At 44.1% G+C, this 18,313-nt stretch overlaps 1 protein-coding gene across 1 annotated transcript in view; it reads left to right on the top strand.

Moving 5' to 3' along the window:
- The window catches only part of grb2b (growth factor receptor-bound protein 2b), a 124,020-nt gene extending 105,994 nt beyond the window's left edge, over positions 1–18,026 (top strand). The window contains exons 4-6 of the mRNA XM_084329667.1: positions 7,030–7,152; positions 10,931–11,099; positions 15,683–18,026. Of these exons, the coding sequence (XP_084185793.1) occupies positions 7,030–7,152; positions 10,931–11,099; positions 15,683–15,868 (478 nt within the window). The 3' untranslated portion in view covers positions 15,869–18,026. The remainder of the gene's footprint in view (positions 1–7,029; positions 7,153–10,930; positions 11,100–15,682) is intronic.
- The last annotated feature ends 287 nt before the right edge of the window (positions 18,027–18,313 follow it).

The raw sequence follows: 18,313 nt of genomic DNA, 5'->3' as shown, positions 1-18,313 counted from the left end.
TCTCTCTCTCTCTCTCTCTCTCTCTCTCTCTCTCTCTCTCTCTCTCCCCCTCCCTCCCCTCATCTGCTCACAGACAGACCTTCCAGGGAGAATCACTTCTCAATCCCAGCCTTTCAGCACGCTATCCTATCAGTCTGTCCACACACACACACGTGTCTCACACAACACATACTACATACTAGTATCTCTTTGCCTACACACACATACTAACACAAACATCACATGCATACAAACACACGGTGGGCTGTAGAGAGAGAGTACAGGTGGGCTGTAGAGAGATAGTACAGGTGGGCTGTAGAGAGAGAGTACAGGTGGGCTGTAGAGAGAGTACAGGTGGGCTGTAGAGAGAGAGAGTACAGGTGGGCTGTAGAGAGAGAGAGTACAGGTGGGCTGTAGAGAGAGAGTACAGGTGGGCTGTAGAGAGAGAGAGAGTACAGGTGGGCTGTAGAGAGAGAGAGAGTACAGGTGGGCTGTAGAGAGAGAGTACAGGTGGGCTGTAGAGAGAGAGAGTACAGGTGGGCTGTAGAGAGAGAGAGTACAGGTGGGCTGTAGAGAGAGAGAGTACAGGTGGGCTGTAGAGAGAGAGAGTACAGGTGGGCTGTAGAGAGAGAGTACAGGTGGGCTGTAGAGAGAGAGTACAGGTGGGCTGTAGAGAGAGAGTACAGGTGGGCTGTAGAGAGAGAGTACAGGTGGGCTGTAGAGAGAGAGTACAGGTGGGCTGTAGAGAGAGAGAGTACAGGTGGGCTGTAGAGAGAGAGTACAGGTGGGCTGTAGAGAGAGAGTACAGGTGGGCTGTAGAGAGAGAGAGTACAGGTGGGCTGTAGAGAGAGAGTACAGGTGGGCTGTAGAGAGAGAGAGTACAGGTGGGCTGTAGAGAGAGAGTACAGGTGGGCTGTAGAGAGAGAGAGTACAGGTGGGCTGTAGAGAGAGAGTACAGGTGGGCTGTAGAGAGAGAGAGTACAGGTGGGCTGTAGAGAGAGAGAGTACAGGTGGGCTGTAGAGAGAGAGTACAGGTGGGCTGTAGAGAGAGAGAGTACAGGTGGGCTGTAGAGAGAGAGTACAGGTGGGCTGTAGAGAGAGAGTACAGGTGGGCTGTAGAGAGAGAGAGTACAGGTGGGCTGTAGAGAGAGAGTACAGGTGGGCTGTAGAGAGAGAGTACAGGTGGGCTGTAGAGAGAGAGAGTACAGGTGGGCTGTAGAGAGAGAGTACAGGTGGGCTGTAGAGAGAGTACAGGTGGGCTGTAGAGAGAGAGAGTACAGGTGGGCTGTAGAGAGAGAGTACAGGTGGGCTGTAGAGAGAGAGTACAGGTGGGCTGTAGAGAGAGAGAGTACAGGTGGGCTGTAGAGAGAGAGTACAGGTGGGCTGTAGAGAGAGTACAGGTGGGCTGTAGAGAGAGAGAGTACAGGTGGGCTGTAGAGAGAGAGAGTACAGGTGGGCTGTAGAGAGAGAGAGTACAGGTGGGCTGTAGAGAGAGAGAGTACAGGTGGGCTGTAGAGAGAGAGAGTACAGGTGGGCTGTAGAGAGAGAGTACAGGTGGGCTGTAGAGAGAGAGAGTACAGGTGGGCTGTAGAGAGAGAGTACAGGTGGGCTGTAGAGAGAGAGAGTACAGGTGGGCTGTAGAGAGAGAGTACAGGTGGGCTGTAGAGAGAGAGTACAGGTGGGCTGTAGAGAGAGAGAGTACAGGTGGGCTGTAGAGAGAGAGTACAGGTGGGCTGTAGAGAGAGAGTACAGGTGGGCTGTAGAGAGAGAGTACAGGTGGCTGTAGAGAGAGAGTACAGGTGGGCTGTAGAGAGAGAGTACAGGTGGGCTGTAGAGAGAGAGAGTACAGGTGGGCTGTAGAGAGAGAGTACAGGTGGGCTGTAGAGAGAGAGTACAGGTGGGCTGTAGAGAGAGAGTACAGGTGGGCTGTAGAGAGAGAGAGTACAGGTGGGCTGTAGAGAGAGAGTACAGGTGGGCTGTAGAGAGAGAGTACAGGTGGGCTGTAGAGAGAGAGTACAGGTGGGCTGTAGAGAGAGAGAGTACAGGTGGGCTGTAGAGAGAGAGTACAGGTGGGCTGTAGAGAGAGTACAGGTGGGCTGTAGAGAGAGAGAGTACAGGTGGGCTGTAGAGAGAGAGTACAGGTGGGCTGTAGAGAGAGAGTACAGGTGGGCTGTAGAGAGAGAGAGTACAGGTGGGCTGTAGAGAGAGAGTACAGGTGGGCTGTAGAGAGAGAGTACAGGTGGGCTGTAGAGAGAGAGAGTACAGGTGGGCTGTAGAGAGAGAGAGTACAGGTGGGCTGTAGAGAGAGAGTACAGGTGGGCTGTAGAGAGAGAGAGTACAGGTGGGCTGTAGAGAGAGAGTACAGGTGGGCTGTAGAGAGAGAGAGTACAGGTGGGCTGTAGAGAGAGAGTACAGGTGGGCTGTAGAGAGAGAGTACAGGTGGGCTGTAGAGAGTACAGGTGGGCTGTAGAGAGAGAGAGTACAGGTGGGCTGTAGAGAGAGAGTACAGGTGGGCTGTAGAGAGAGAGAGTACAGGTGGGCTGTAGAGAGAGAGTACAGGTGGGCTGTAGAGAGAGAGAGTACAGGTGGGCTGTAGAGAGAGAGTACAGGTGGGCTGTAGAGAGTACAGGTGGGCTGTAGAGAGAGAGTACAGGTGGGCTGTAGAGAGTACAGGTGGGTGATGATGATGATGGTGGTGGAGGTGGAGAACAGCCTCTACATCTGGGCCTGCCCACACATGTTGTTATGTAATATGAGAGTCCACCTCGAGCTACATTCTCTGAGTCTTTTTTCTTTTTCATGTATCCAATCAGATGTGCACGTGTGTGAACAGGCTGTGGATCGGTCTTGGATGTAGCGATACGTCTTTATCTTTTTATCACATTGCTATCATATTTTTCACTGTGCTGGCTCTCTCAGGGAGACCTTAGTCACAGGTTTGACCTATCCACTCCCAAGCCTCCTTTCTTTATCCTCCAATCACAACTGTTGCTTCCCTCAGACAAACAGGAAGGCAATAGTTGTGATTGGAGGATCATGAAAAGTCATTGTTGTTTTTTTCACTGATGTAGTTTTCGTATCTTGAAATGTATGGAAGTTAATTAAGATCTAACAATATAAGACCTTTTTCTTTTTTAGTTTTCATATGAACAATATCTTCTAACCTAATTGTATATACATTCATAGTTACAGACGGTAGAGGTTGAGGATCACTGTGACAGTGGCTAAGGGAGGTAGAGCGGTCGTCTGGTAATCTGACAGTTCCCAGTTCAATTCCGGCTTCTCCCGAAGTGTCCTTGAGCAAAGACGCTTAACCCCTAACGGCTCTCGATGAGCAGGTTGGCACCTCGCATGGCCGCCTCCGCCGTCGGTGTGTGAACGTGTGAGTGAACGGGTGAATGTGAGGAACAAGTTGTCAAGTTGGATAAAAGCTGTTCTATAAACATTTACCATTCACTCCTAGTGGGGTTGTCCCCGTTACCAGTTCTCGGGCGACAGAACCGTAGCTCTACGTTTTTGGCAATCAATGTGTTAAAAAGAAAGAATGCACTGGTGAGTTCAGCAGCACCAAAAGACTTGGAAGACCACGGAAAACAACTGTGGTGGATGACGGAAGAATTATTTCCCTGGTGAAGAAAAAAAAAGCTTCACACCAGTTGGCCAGATCAAGAACACTCTCCAGGAGGTAGAAGTATCTGTGTCAACAATCCAGAGAAGACTTCACCACGGTGAATAGAGGGTTCACCACAAGATGTAAACCATTGGTGAGCCTCAAAAACAGGAAGAGCAGATTTATAGAGTTACTCAAAAACATCTAAAAAAGCCTTTACAGTTCTGGAACAACATCCTATGGACAGATGAGACAAAGATCAACTTGTGCCAGAATGACGGGAAAGGAAGAGTATTGAGAAGGAAAGGAACTGCTCATGTTCCAAAGAATACCACCTCATCAGTGAAGCATGGTGGTGGCAGTGTTATGGCGCGGGCATGTATAACTGTACATACATACATACATACATACATACATACATACATACATACATACATACATACATACATACATACATACATACATACATACATACATACATACATACATACATACATACATACATACATACATACATACATACATACATACATACATACATACATACATACATACATACATACATACATGTAGTTAATAGAACTGGCTCCCTTGTATTTATTGATGATGTAACTCCTGACAAAAGCAGTAGGATGAATTCTGAGGTTTTTCTGGCAATATTATCTGCTCATATTCAGCCAAATGTTTCAGAACTCATTGGACGGTGTTTCACAGTGCAGATGGACAATGACCTGAAGGATACTGTGAAAGCACCCAAAGAGTTTTTAAGGTAAAGAAGTGGAATGTTATGCAATAATGGCCAAGTCAACCACCTGACCTGAATCCAATTGAGCTTGCATTTCACTTACTTTGTTTTGATCTACTTCGTTATGCCAATTCCCTTCCCTCCCTTCCTGGTTGTTGCACACATTTGCCCCCCACTTGCCGGTCTAGGGATGGTTGAAGACTATCACACATGTCTCCTCCAATACATGCGGAGTCAGGTCGCTTTCACACAGGGGCTGTTTGGTCCGGACTTTCGGACCAGAATTCGATAGTCCGGTTTTTCGGGTCTGTGTGAATGTGCGTCGAACTCGGTTCGCGGACCAAACAGTCGAACTCTGGTCTGCCTGAAAACGTCGGTCTCGGTTCGGCTTCATCGAACCAAACGTAGGAAGTCGCCTGATAAACCATCTTGGGTATATTATTACCGCGGCGCGCATTCACTGCAAAACAAGCACACTGCATCTATCTAACTATCTACTGTGCATCTTGGGGTAGAACAAGGAAGAAAAAAAACACAGCTGTTATTATTATTAATATTACCGCGGCGCGCATTCACTGCAAAACAAGCACACTGCATCTATCTATCTATCTACTGTGCATCTTGGGGTAGAACAAGGAAGAAAAAAAACACAGCTGTTATTATTATTAATATTACCGCGGTGCGCATTCACTGCAAAACAAGCACACTGTGTAAACATGTCTCGTGGACAGAGTCCGACAGACTTGGGGGGCTGAAGACCAAATAAAACAGCTGCTTGTGGGGAATGTGGGCACTCACAAAAACAACGAGGTGTACAAGTTGTTTAGCGAGAGGATGGTGGTAATGTGCTTCAATAGAACAATGGATCAATGCCATGTCAAAACTCGGCTCCGCTGATCTGGAGGGCTCCGCAGTCCACACACAGACACACACACGCGCGCGCGCGCACACACGGGCTTGCAGCCACACACACATTTCCACTGTCCAATAGACAAGCGCCCTTTTCGACCGCGTGACATTGTTCAGAAGGTCTCGGTCCGCCTGACAGATTCTATGTGAACGCAGGCGAACCAAATGAAGAATGCAACAATGTTGCAACTTCACCCCCAGAACCGCACCGAGTCCTCCAAAACTATATGTGAAAGCGACCTCAGCCAGACGCTTCTTTTCACCTGACAGCGAGGACTCTCATTGGTTGAGTGTAACACGTGGGAGGATCACACTACCTCCCCCAGCTCCTTCCCTCGCTGTGCAGGCGCCCCGACCGACCTGTAGGAGTCGCTGTTTACAATGACCAGGATACACCCCACCGGCTTCCCACCCTCTAACACTGCCAATTGTGTCAGTATGGACGACCGACCAAGCCGGAGGTACCGCTGGCAGCTGGATTCCATCCCACTGTCTCTGCGGTGGTAGGCAGACGCTTAGTCCGCTGCGCTACCCGGCCGCCCTGCATTTCACTTACTGAAGACAAAACTGAAGGGAAAATGCCCCAAGAACAAGCAGGAACTGAAGACAGTTGCAGTAGAGGCCTGGCAGAGCATCACTAGGTGTCTGGTGACATCTATGAGTTCCAGACTTCAGGCTGTCATTGACTGCAAAGGACTTGCAACTAGGGATGGGTGTGAGTAATCGATTACTCGTAGCTATGAGAAAAATCTATCTTAAACTTATTAAAAAAAATTATGAAAAAAAATATTAAACACTTAAACAATTTTTTTTTTTGTACATATTTGTTTCACATGTATGTGTAAGATTATAACTGTTTGTTGGTTTCCTTAAACATATACGTAAATGAACAAAATTAAGTAAAACAATTATAAAATTTATTTTTTTCCCTTTTCGAGTAATACACGATCACTCGAGTATAGCATGCGATCAATCAATCTGGATTCTTCTTAAAAATGCCCATCCCTACTTGCAACCACGTATTAAAAGTAACTATTTTATTTAAGGATTGTTAAGTTTGTCCAGTTACTTTTGGTCGCTTGAAAAGGGGGGTGCACATGTAGAAACGGTTGTAATTCCTACATTGTTCACCTGATTTGGATGTAAATACCCTTAAAAAGCTGAAAGTCTGCACGTAAAGCACACCTTGCTTAATTTCAAGTCCATTGTGGTGGTGTACAGAGCCAAATTGTGAAAAGTATGTCGATGTCCAAATATTTATGGACCTGACTGTATTTTTATTGCAGATGGTAACACATTTTTAGTTGGGGACATAATAATTACATTAGATTACATTGAAATGTATCGTCATTATACAGTGACACGAGTAAAGTACAACAGCAATATACAATGTACAGGTGGTTAAATTGGGTACTTAAAACAAATAGGTATATTACCGCTAATTTGCAAAAACTGGAGAGATGCCGAGCCATGCGTTGTGCAGGCACCGCCATCTTGGTCAGACATAATAATAGTTAATAATAATCAAGTTATTATTAAAGAGACACTATGCAATTTGTTTGCATTTGTGATGCACACTAAAGAATCTGATAAGCTTTCATGTCAATTCTGTGAATACATTTTATGGCTTTTTTCGTGGTATTTCCACAGATATCGTGTATCGTGATATTATCATTATTGAGGACCAAACATCCGTATTTGTATCGCAAGTTACTTGTGTCGTCCCGCCCCCTAATGATATTTGCAACTCTTAAGTCTGCATTTGTTTTGTCGTGGTCTCCACCAGGTGGTTCTTTGGGAAGATTCCCCGGGCCAAGGCAGAGGAGATGCTGAACAAACAGAGGCACGACGGAGCCTTCCTCATCAGAGAGAGCGAGAGCGCGCCGGGGGACTTCTCTCTTTCTGTCAAGTGAGTCCACCGTTTCTCTCACTGAATCTAAAGCCATTGTTAAAGGGGCACTTAAAGCGGCCAAAGAAAACCATGCTGATTTATTTTGCACATTATCTCACACACGTCCAAAAACTAACGGTTTTGCACACATTAATTTAGTTTGACAGCTATTGAGAGTAAAGCATTTTGAATATGGCAATGTCAGACTTTGCAATCAAAAGTTAGGGGGCTAATAACCCTTGCCATAATTTCAGTGCGCCCCTAACTTTTGTTTGCAAGGTCTGACATTGACCCCCTTTTCAGGAGTTGACCTAGAGCCCACCAAGGTCATGCATATCAAGTTTGGTCAATGTCAGACCTTGCAATACACTGTAAGGCACTGTAAGGCTACTGTCCTCCCCCACTTCCAGTGATGAAGCTAAGCTATGCTAACGGAGCGTCTATTCCCAAAGCTAAAATGCACGCACAGAGACAAAAAAGGTATGCATCTTCTTGTCTAACTCCAGGGAAGATGTTAAATAAGCTAATTTAAAAAAAAAAGTGGAGTTATCCTTTAAGAGGTTAATTACAGCTTAATGAAATGATAAGGTAGCAGGCCCTATAAGACAAGGTATTGCTATTCTTTCATCTACATCATTTCATGGAGAAAGAAAACAAGTAAATACTTCTCCTTAAAACAAAACAGCACTGAGACGCAAGACGTCATCATTATTGCAATGTATAGTTTCTGAAGATTGCTCAACAACCTGATTTTCCTTACTAGTACACTTATCTGCGTCATCATCAACACAGCAACTTCCTTATTCTCTTGGTGTCTGTGCTGCCCTCTGGTGGCCAAGAAGGTTATCCACTATCTTTCTTGCCCCCTCATCACATCAGAACCCCTGCCTCCTCCACCAGTACTGTGGCCACACTCTACTCCCAACAGAGTTTCCATCTTGTGAGCTGACGTCTAACAGGGTTCACTTACTAACAGTGGGATGGGAGATAGTAAAAAAAAAAAAAAAAGTATCAACCTATCTATCTAATAATGAGACAATATGCAAATAAGATACAATAATTGTCACGGTTCCCCGTATGAAAGTGGCTTGCAACTTACTGCTGGTAAAATCAGTTTATTTCAGGGGAGCTCCCGTAGCTCACCGCATATCTCGGCGCTATTTCTGCGTCGGGGAAAACCGTGCTCGTCACGGATCTGGGGGACACGAGTTCGATTCCCGGACCCGCCGTCATTTCTCAGAATGTCTTCCCCTGCTCTACATCCCATTTTCAACCTGTTTCTGTCGGTCATGCTTGACCAGAAAAGCGATAAACGCTAAAAAATAAAGTTTAAAAAAAAGAAAATCAGTTTATTTCTCGTTTTGCATAGTATTACATTCCTCTTCTATAAACAATCAAAGTCCCACCGTAAGAGTGATGGCCTCATACGGGTCAATTAAACCTTTTTGATTAGAGTCTTTCCTTCGAGCTACGTTTTTAAATTTTTTTTATTATCTTTTTCCCCCCTCTTTTTTCCTATTTTTCTCCCATCCCACTGTTAGTCGTTATGCCAATTCCCAACCCCCTTCCTGGTTGTTGCGCACCCCCCCCCCCCCCCTACTGTTGGTCCGGGAGGCCGGAGACTATCGCATGCTTTCCTCTGACACATGTGCAGCCAGCCTGGCAGTGCGGACTTTCACTGGGAGAGTGTAACGTGTGGAAGGTCACACTACCTCCCTCCAGATCCTTCCCTCGCTGAGCAGGCGCCCCGACCGAACTGTAGGAGTCGCTGTCTACAATGCCCAGGACCCACCCACCAGCTTTCCCACCCCTAACACTGCCAATTATGTTAGTATGAGTGACCAGCAAGCTGGTAGCAACGCCGAGAGCTGGACTCGAACCCAGTGTATCCAGCGTTGGTGGCGAGCGCCTTGCCCACTACACCACCTAGCCGCCCTCCTTCGAGCTAAGTTGAACTGAACATTTCACTGTCAAAAGCGCAAACTTAAACAAGGTTGCGTCGCAACACTGTTTTCAAAATAAAGGTCACATATACTAATACCGTAGTAGGGCTCTCAATTCTTATAAAAAAAAGTCCCGGATAAACATTAATTGGCATAGATCTCTATAAACGGCCCAACACATTGATCACTTTAGGCACACCCTGAAACCAGTAACATCATAAATATGAAGCGGGTAATTACCCATAAAAATAATAACCCTTTCATGGGGTTATTTACAATAATAATAATTCATTTTATTTATAAAGCACTTTTCATTGTGAAACAAAGGTATGCAGTTTCTTGTCCTCCTGATTAATGCAATGGTGTTTGTGTGTTGTGGTGATCTCATTCAAGGAGCACTACAAGCGCGCACACACAGTTTGTTGTTTTTGTTCTATTAGGGATTTACACACTTTCTCAGTCATTATAATCATCATTATAAAAGATACAAACCTGAAAACAAAAGCACTTAAATGTTAAATAAAAGGACCACAGTAATGAGGCAGGAGGAACATATTTTTTTGCACTATAATGGTAAAATTGTTATTAAAAAATGTGCCCCTAAAAAATATTCTGTGCCCCTAAATTTCTCATTTAGGGGCAACTGTGCCCCTAGTGAAAAAGCTTAGCGTACAGCCCTGGGATCCACCGATGGTGTACTTTCTGTCGTGAGACGTGTGAAAGGATTTGTATTGCGTTTCATGTACATTGTTTGGATATTCTCGGGTTGTGAATCTGATGTTTTTATGAATCTGTGCTACAGTCGCCATACATGCCTGAAGCTGTCTTGGTGGGGAGGACCACAATGGAAATAAGGGCTCTTTTTGTGTTTTATCCTCAGTTCTTCTTAACCTTTTCACTGCCACACGACAGCCGGTTAACCCTTTCACTGTGACAATACAGAAGGTTAGCCCTTTACTATCACACAACCGACGGCGATGCTCCATCATTAGCAGCCGTCAGTTGTGTGATAGTAAAGGGTTAACCTTCTGTCGTGTGGCAGTGAAAGGGTTAACAAAGTGCATTATATTGTATGTGCAACATGTGTCCTAAATGATTAAATATAGTGAACAAAATATTGGTAATCTGTTATCCCACTGCTGGGAGTCATCGCCCTTTAGAGCTCTCTTATTCAACCCTCCTCAGGGGTCACCGCCCTTTAGAGCTCTCCTCTTATTCAACCCTCCTGAGGGGTCACCGCCCTTTAGAGCTCTCCTCTTATTCAACCCTCCTCAGGGGTCATCGCCCTTTAGAGCTCTCCTCTTATTCAACCCTCCTCAGGGGTCACCGCCCTTTAGAGCTCTCCTCTTATTCAACCCTCCTCAGGGGTCATCGCCCTTTAGAGCTCTTCTCTTATTCAACCCTCCTGAGGGGTCACCGCCCTTTAGAGCTCTCCTCTTATTCAACCCTCCTGAGGGGTCACCGCCCTTTAGAGCTCTCCTCTTATTCAACCCTCCTGAGGGGTCACCGCCCTTTAGAGCTCTCCTCTTATTCAACCCTCCTCAGGGGTCATCGCCCTTTAGAGCTCTCCTCTTATTCAACCCTCCTCAGGGGTCATTAAATCTCTCTTCTTGGTCAACCCTCCTCAGGAGTCATCCCCCCTTAAATCTCTCTTCTTGTTCAACTCTCCTCAGGAGTCATCCCTCTTTAAATCGCTCTTGTTCAACTCTCCTCAGGAGTCATCCCTCTTTAAATCGCTCTTCTTGTTCAACTCTCCTCAGGAGTCATCCCTCTTTAAATCGCTCTTCTTATTCAAACCTCCTCAGGAGTCATCCCTCTTTAAATCTCTCTTCTTGTTGTTCAACCCTCCTCAGGTTTGGAAATGACGTCCAGCATTTCAAGGTTCTTCGTGACGGGGCAGGGAAGTACTTCCTGTGGGTGGTGAAGTTTAACTCGCTGAACGAGCTGGTGGACTACCACCGATCCACCTCCGTGTCCCGCAACCAGCAGATCTTCCTGCGCGACATCGAGCAGGTCACCCAGGTGGGAAACAACTCTATTAAAATGTTAGCTGAGACTGAGAGCAAGTAACACATTCTGTACTTCTGTCTATTTACAGCTCTATTTACTCACAGCTCTATTTACTCTCAGCTCTCTTTACTCACAGCTCTCTCTACTCACAGCTCTATTTACTCTCAGCTCTATTTACTCACAGCTCTATTTACTCTCAGCTCTCTTTACTCACAGCTCTCTCTACTCACAGCTCTATTTACTCTCAGCTCTCTTTACTCACATCTCTATTTACTCACAGCTCTATTTACTCTCAGCTCTATTTACTCACAGCTCTATTTACTCACAGCTCTATTTACGCTCAGCTCTATTTACTCTCAGCTCTCTTTACTCTCAGCTCTATTTACTCACAGCTCTATTTACTCTCAGCTCTATTTACTCTCGGCTCTATTTACTCACAGCTCTATTTACTCACAGCTCTCTTTACTCACAGCTCTATTTACTCACAGCTCTCTTTACTCTCAGCTCTATTTACTCTCAGCTCTATTTACTCACAGCTCTATTTACTCTCAGCTCTATTTACTCTCAGCTCTATTTACTCACAGCTCTATTTACTCACAGCTCTATTTACTCTCAGCTCTATTTACTCTCAGCTCTATTTACTCTCAGCTCTCTTTACTCTCAGCTCTATTTACTCTCAGCTCTCTTTACTCTCAGCTCTATTTACTCACAGCTCTATTTACTCACAGCTCTATTTACTCACAGCTCTATTTACTCTCAGCTCTATTTACTCTCAGCTCTCTTTACTCTCAGCTCTATTTACTCTCAGCTCTATTTACTCACAGCTCTATTTACTCTCAGCTCTATTTACTCTCAGCTCTATTTACTCACAGCTCTATTTACTCACAGCTCTATTTACTCGCATCTCTATTTACTCACAGCTCTATTTACTCTCAGCTCTATTTACTCTCAGCTCTCTTTACTCTCAGCTCTATTTACTCTCAGCTCTATTTACTCACAGCTCTCTTTACTCACAGCTCTCTCTACTCTCAGCTCTATTTACTCTCAGCTCTCTCTACTCTCAGCTCTATTTACTCTCAGCTCTATTTACTCTCAGCTCTATTTACTCTCAGCTCTATTTACTCTCAGCTCTATTTACTCTCAGCTCTATTTACTCACAGCTCTATTTACTCACAGCTCTATTTACTCTCAGCTCTATTTACTCTCAGCTCTATTTACTCTCATCTCTCTTTACTCTCAGCTCTATTTACTCACAGCTCTATTTACTCACAGCTCTATTTACTCACATCTCTATTTACTCACAGCTCTATTTACTCACAGCTCTATTTACTCACAGCTCTATTTACTCTCAGCTCTATTTACTCTCAGCTCTATTTACTCTCAGCTCTCTTTACTCTCAGCTCTCTTTACTCTCAGCTCTATTTACTCACAGCTCTATTTACTCACAGCTCTATTTACTCTCAGCTCTATTTACTCACAGCTCTATTTACTCTCAGCTCTATTTACTCTCAGCTCTATTTACTCTCAGCTCTATTTACTCACAGCTCTATTTACTCTCAGCTCTATTTACTCACAGCTCTATTTACTCTCAGCTCTATTTACTCTCAGCTCTATTTACTCTCAGCTCTATTTACTCTCAGCTCTATTTACTCTCAGCTCTATTTACTCTCAGCTCTATTTACTCTCAGCTCTATTTACTCTCAGCTCTCTCTACTCTCAGCTCTATTTACTCTCAGCTCTATTTACTCTCAGCTCTCTCTACTCTCAGCTCTATTTACTCTCAGCTCTATTTACTCTCAGCTCTATTTACTCTCAGCTCTATTTACTCACAGCTCTATTTACTCTCAGCTCTATTTACTCTCAGCTCTATTTACTCTCAGCTCTATTTACTCTCAGCTCTATTTACTCACAGCTCTATTTACTCACAGCTCTATTTACTCTCAGCTCTATTTACTCTCAGCTCTATTTACTCTCAGCTCTATTTACTCTCAGCTCTCTTTACTCTCAGCTCTATTTACTCTCAGCTCTATTTACTCTCAGCTCTATTTACTCTCAGCTCTATTTACTCTCAGCTCTATTTACTCTCAGCTCTATTTACTCTCAGCTCTATTTACTCTCAGCTCTCTTTACTCTCGGCTCTATTTACTCTCAGCTCTATTTACTCTCAGCCAGCTCTATTTACTCTCAGCTCTCTTTACTCTCAGCTCTATTTACTCTCAGCTCTATTTACTCTCAGCTCTATTTACTCTCAGCTCTATTTACTCTCAGCTCTATTTACTCTCAGCTCTATTTACTCTCAGCTCTATTTACTCTCAGCTCTATTTACTCACAGCTCTATTTACTCTCAGCTCTATTTACTCACAGCTCTATTTACTCTCAGCTCTCTTTACTCACAGCTCTATTTACTCTCAGCTCTATTTACTCTCAGCTCTATTTACTCTCAGCTCTCTTTACTCTCAGCTCTATTTACTCTCAGCTCTATTTACTCTCAGCTCTATTTACTCTCAGCTCTCTTTACTCTCAGCTCTATTTACTCTCAGCTCTATTTACTCTCAGCTCTATTTACTCTCAGCTCTATTTACTCTCAGCTCTATTTACTCAGCTCTATTTACTCTCAGCTCTATTTACTCTCAGCTCTATTTACTCTCAGCTCTATTTACTCTCAGCTCTATTTACTCAGCTCTATTTACTCTCAGCTCTATTTACTCTCAGCTCTCTTTACTCTCAGCTCTCTTTACTCTCAGCTCTATTTACTCTCAGCTCTATTTACTCACAGCTCTCTCTACTCTCAGCTCTATTTACTCTCAGCTCTCTTTACTCTCAGCTCTATTTACTCTCAGCTCTCTTTACTCTCAGCTCTATTTACTCTCAGCTCTATTTACTCTCAGCTCTCTCTACTCACAGCTCTATTTACTCTCAGCTCTCTTTACTCTCAGCTCTATTTACTCTCAGCTCTATTTACTCACAGCTCTATTTACTCTCAGCTCTCTTTACTCTCAGCTCTATTTACTCTCAGCTCTATTTACTCTCAGCTCTCTCTACTCACAGCTCTATTTACTCTCAGCTCTCTTTACTCTCAGCTCTATTTACTCTCAGCTCTATTTACTCACAGCTCTATTTACTCTCAGCTCTATTTACTCTCAGCTCTATTTACTCACAGCTCTATTTACTCTCAGCTCTATTTACTCTCAGCTCTATTTACTCTCAGCTCTCTCTACTCTCAGCTCTATTTACTCACAGCTCTATTTACTCTCAGCTCTATTTACTCTCAGCTCTATTTACTCTCAGCTCTATTTACTCTCAGCTCTATTTACTCACAGCTCTATTTACTCTCAGCTCTATTTACTCTCAGCTCTATTTACTCTCAGCTCTATTTACCCTCAGCTCTATTTACTCTCAGCTCTCTTTACTCTCAGCTCTATTTACTCTCAGCTCTCTCTACTCTCAGCTCTATTTACTCACAGCTCTATTTACTCTCAGCTCTATTTACTCTCAGCTCTATTTACTCTCAGCTCTATTTACTCTCAGCTCTATTTACTCACAGCTCTATTTACTCTCAGCTCTATTTACTCTCAGCTCTATTTACTCTCAGCTCTATTTACTCTCAGCTCTATTTACTCTCAGCTCTATTTACTCTCAGCTCTATTTACTCTCAGCTCTATTTACTCACAGCTCTATTTACTCACAGCTCTATTTACTCACAGCTCTATTTACTCTCAGCTCTATTTACTCTCAGCTCTATTTACTCTCAGCTCTATTTACTCTCAGCTCTCTTTACTCTCAGCTCTATTTACTCTCAGCTCTATTTACTCTCAGCTCTATTTACTCTCAGCTCTATTTACTCTCAGCTCTCTCTACTCTCAGCTCTATTTACTCTCAGCTCTATTTACTCTCAGCTCTATTTACTCTCAGCTCTATTTACTCTCAGCTCTATTTACTCTCAGCTCTATTTACTCTCAGCTCTCTCTACTCTCAGCTCTCTTTACTCTCAGCTCTCTTTACTCTCAGCTCTATTTACTCTCAGCTCTATTTACTCACAGCTCTATTTACTCTCAGCTCTCTTTACTCTCAGCTCTCTTTACTCTCAGCTCTATTTACTCACAGCTCTATTTACTCACAGCTCTATTTACTCACAGCTGTTTTCTGCATCTGTTATTGCTATTGGTTTAGTTTTGGTCCTTTTTGGTTTTTCTTTTGATTATTTATTTAGAGTTTGTGAAATAGTTTCTGTCACTGTACCATATTGAACGGTGCTATAATGTACTTCTCTTCTCCCCCCCTCCTTCTTTCTCTATCTCTCCATCTCCTTCCTTCTCTCCCCCATCTCTTTCTCTCTCCCCATCTCTTTCTCTCTCCCCCTCTCTCTCTCTCTCTCTCCCCCCCTCTCTCTTTCTCTCTCCCCCCCCTCTCTCTCACTCTCTCTCCCCCCCTATTTCTCCCTTTCCCCCGTTTCTCTCTCTCTCCCCCCCCCCTCTCTCTCTCCCCCCTCCCCCCCCCCTCTCTCTCTCCCCCCCCTCTCTCTCTCCCCCCCCCCTCTCTCTCCCCCCCCCTCTCTCTCTCCCCCCCCCCCTCTCTCTCTCCCTCCCTCTCCACAGCACCCCACCTTCGTGCAGGCTCTCTTTGACTTTGATCCCCAGGAGGACGGAGAGCTGGGCTTCAGACGCGGCGACTTCATCCAGGTGTTGGACAACTCTGACCCCAACTGGTGGAAAGGAGGCTGCCACGGCCAGACGGGCATGTTCCCCCGTAACTACGTCACCCCCGTCAACCGGAACATGTAAACAGTCAGACCATGTAAACAACAACAACAACAACATTCATCATCATCATCAACCCTTGACTCCACATCAGCCCTCATTGTACACTCCACCCCCGTACCTCGAGCCCCACCTCCCCTCCCGCCATCCATCCCACGATACCAGGAGCAGACAGGAAGAGAGCAAACAGAGAGGGAGAGAGAGGAGAAGAGGAGTAGTGTTGTGGAGGAGGCTTCACCCAGTAGGTGGCACACCTGAGACATGTTCCCCTCTATAGTGAACACCTCAGTCAGGACTGAGGGGGAAATAAATGGTCTATATGGAGAAACTAAAGCCACGAAGATGAACTGCATGAATCTGTTGCCAAGCCTCCCAGAGCTGCTTCTGTCTCTCCTTGTAACTTCTTAACATTCTGCCTTTTTATTTTTACCTCTTTTTTTTATTTTGCAGCATGTTGTTTTTAATCACCTAAAATGAAATACCTACCCTTAAATCCTAACTGTTTTAAAAAGGGGGGAAAATGGAAGTAAAAAAATATATATAAAAAAAGAAGAAATGAATTTAAAAAGAAAAAAGAGAGAGAAGATGAATAAAAGAAGAAAAAAAGAAACTGATGCCATCTACAGCAAGATTCCATGTCCAAGATCATTGGCACATGAGCATTGTACATCAGCCTTTGGCTGTATAAATAAATCAAACTATAGAGAGAATCCATTTTTTAAGAATATATATTATATATTTGTATGTGTTTGTCTGTTTTACCTCTCATCACAAATTGTATTTTTTTTTTTTTTTTGTAAATTATGTTTCAACTTTCTTTTTTTTTGTTAGTCTGGATAAGACCTAGTAGCTATAGAATGTGCTGAATTGTCAGTATGATTTTTTATTTCTTATTTTATTTTTATTTTCTTCCTGGATTTCTATCCGAGGGCCCTTGGATAAACAACGCATGATATTTAAAAAGGCATCATGGAATTCCATTTTGAAAAGATCCTATCTTGTCTGTTAACGTGCGCACCGTGCGAGAGAGAGAGAGAGAGTCGGGTCTATTCTCTGGAGAGAGAAAAAGAACCCAAACCCTGTCAGGAGGTTTATAATGTCGACCAGTGAGTCGAGCCATGTTTGCTGCAAGAGCTGTTGTATTATTATGAGACCCCCTGTGAAGAGGCCAGCCACCTTTTTCCAAGCCAATGTATTTATTGCAGCCGTTCTTCTCCCGGGCAGTGAATGTAGCTGACTGCGTGGCCATATAGACGTTGACGCGAGGGACGGCGTGGTCGGAGAACTGACCGACTCCACCGCAAGGGATCGCCGCCGCATGATGCGGAAGTATAAGTGGTGTCAATATTGTTCCATTTTTTTATTGCGAAAGAGAGAGAGAGATATACGAGAACACAGTGGACTGACGTGCATACTGTATATGAGACATTCAGTACATGCATGCACACACACACACCCACCCCGCGCGTACGTAGAGGCGCTCTCCTCCTCGCCACACCTGCACGTGGCAGGGGGGGGGGGGGGAGTTCGGATAATCACAGCCGTGTAAATCACCTGTGCAGTTCTGCAACTGGCACAGATTAAACAGTTCAGAAAAAACTAACAAAAAAAACAACGAGAGATTGTCTTTTATGCTACGAGTTGAGAGATCAGCTTTAAACTATGTAAATGTTTCTTTTAAATTTTGTTTCCCTCTCTTTGTCCAACGTGTGGCGTGTGGTCAAGCACTTTTTATGTTCAGCGGTTGTTTTCTGGTCTGGTGTGTGTGTACGTACGTATGCGTGTGTGTGTGTGCGTGTGTGTTTACCGTGTTTAGTGTTTTCTGGGTTTCCTTGTTCTCTCTGGATAGTGCCTTTCTCTCTGGTGATTCAGCATCTCCGACCTGCTGCTCTGAGCCCCCTCCCTACGTGGGGCCCGTCAGTCCTGCAGTGAGAAACCGTGTACATAATCCAACATGTCCATCAACACCCGCGCCTGCCCCCCTACCTTACTTGACCTTTGACCTCCTTCCCTTTACCAACACGGAGCTGTTCTTATTTAAGTGTCTTGCCTTCTCTTACCTAATGATACTCTCGTTATGTCTTTTGCTCTTTTCTTTTTTTTGTTTTTTTTTTGCATTGTTTTTTTGTTTTTATTTTGTTTTTTGTTTTTTTGTTTTCAATTAATAAAATGCAATTATAAAAAAAATGATAAAATCATATGGTGTGGTCTGTTATTTTGCTGTTTTTTTCTGGAGCTTGCTGTTGCGGGGAATATCAGTATTTGGGCATTGTATTTCATCTACTAACAATACAGTAAATTATGCCTGTAGACTTTATACTGTATAGCTTGAATTAGTATTTTCTTAACACTTTAAGTGCCGAAAACGTGTTTAGGCGTCCTTCCCCGCCATGCTCAAGTTGCAGAGGACGCCGTAACTCGTCTTTGATATCAATATTTCAAAAATCTGTGATCGGATTCATATTTCCC

The sequence above is a fragment of the Notolepis coatsorum genome, assembly GCF_963971535.1.
Source record: "Notolepis coatsorum genome assembly, chromosome: 14".
Lineage (NCBI taxonomy): Eukaryota > Metazoa > Chordata > Actinopteri > Aulopiformes > Paralepididae > Notolepis > Notolepis coatsorum.
The sequence above is the reverse complement of the archived record's forward strand: the minus strand, read 5'-3'. Positions and strand labels throughout refer to the sequence as shown.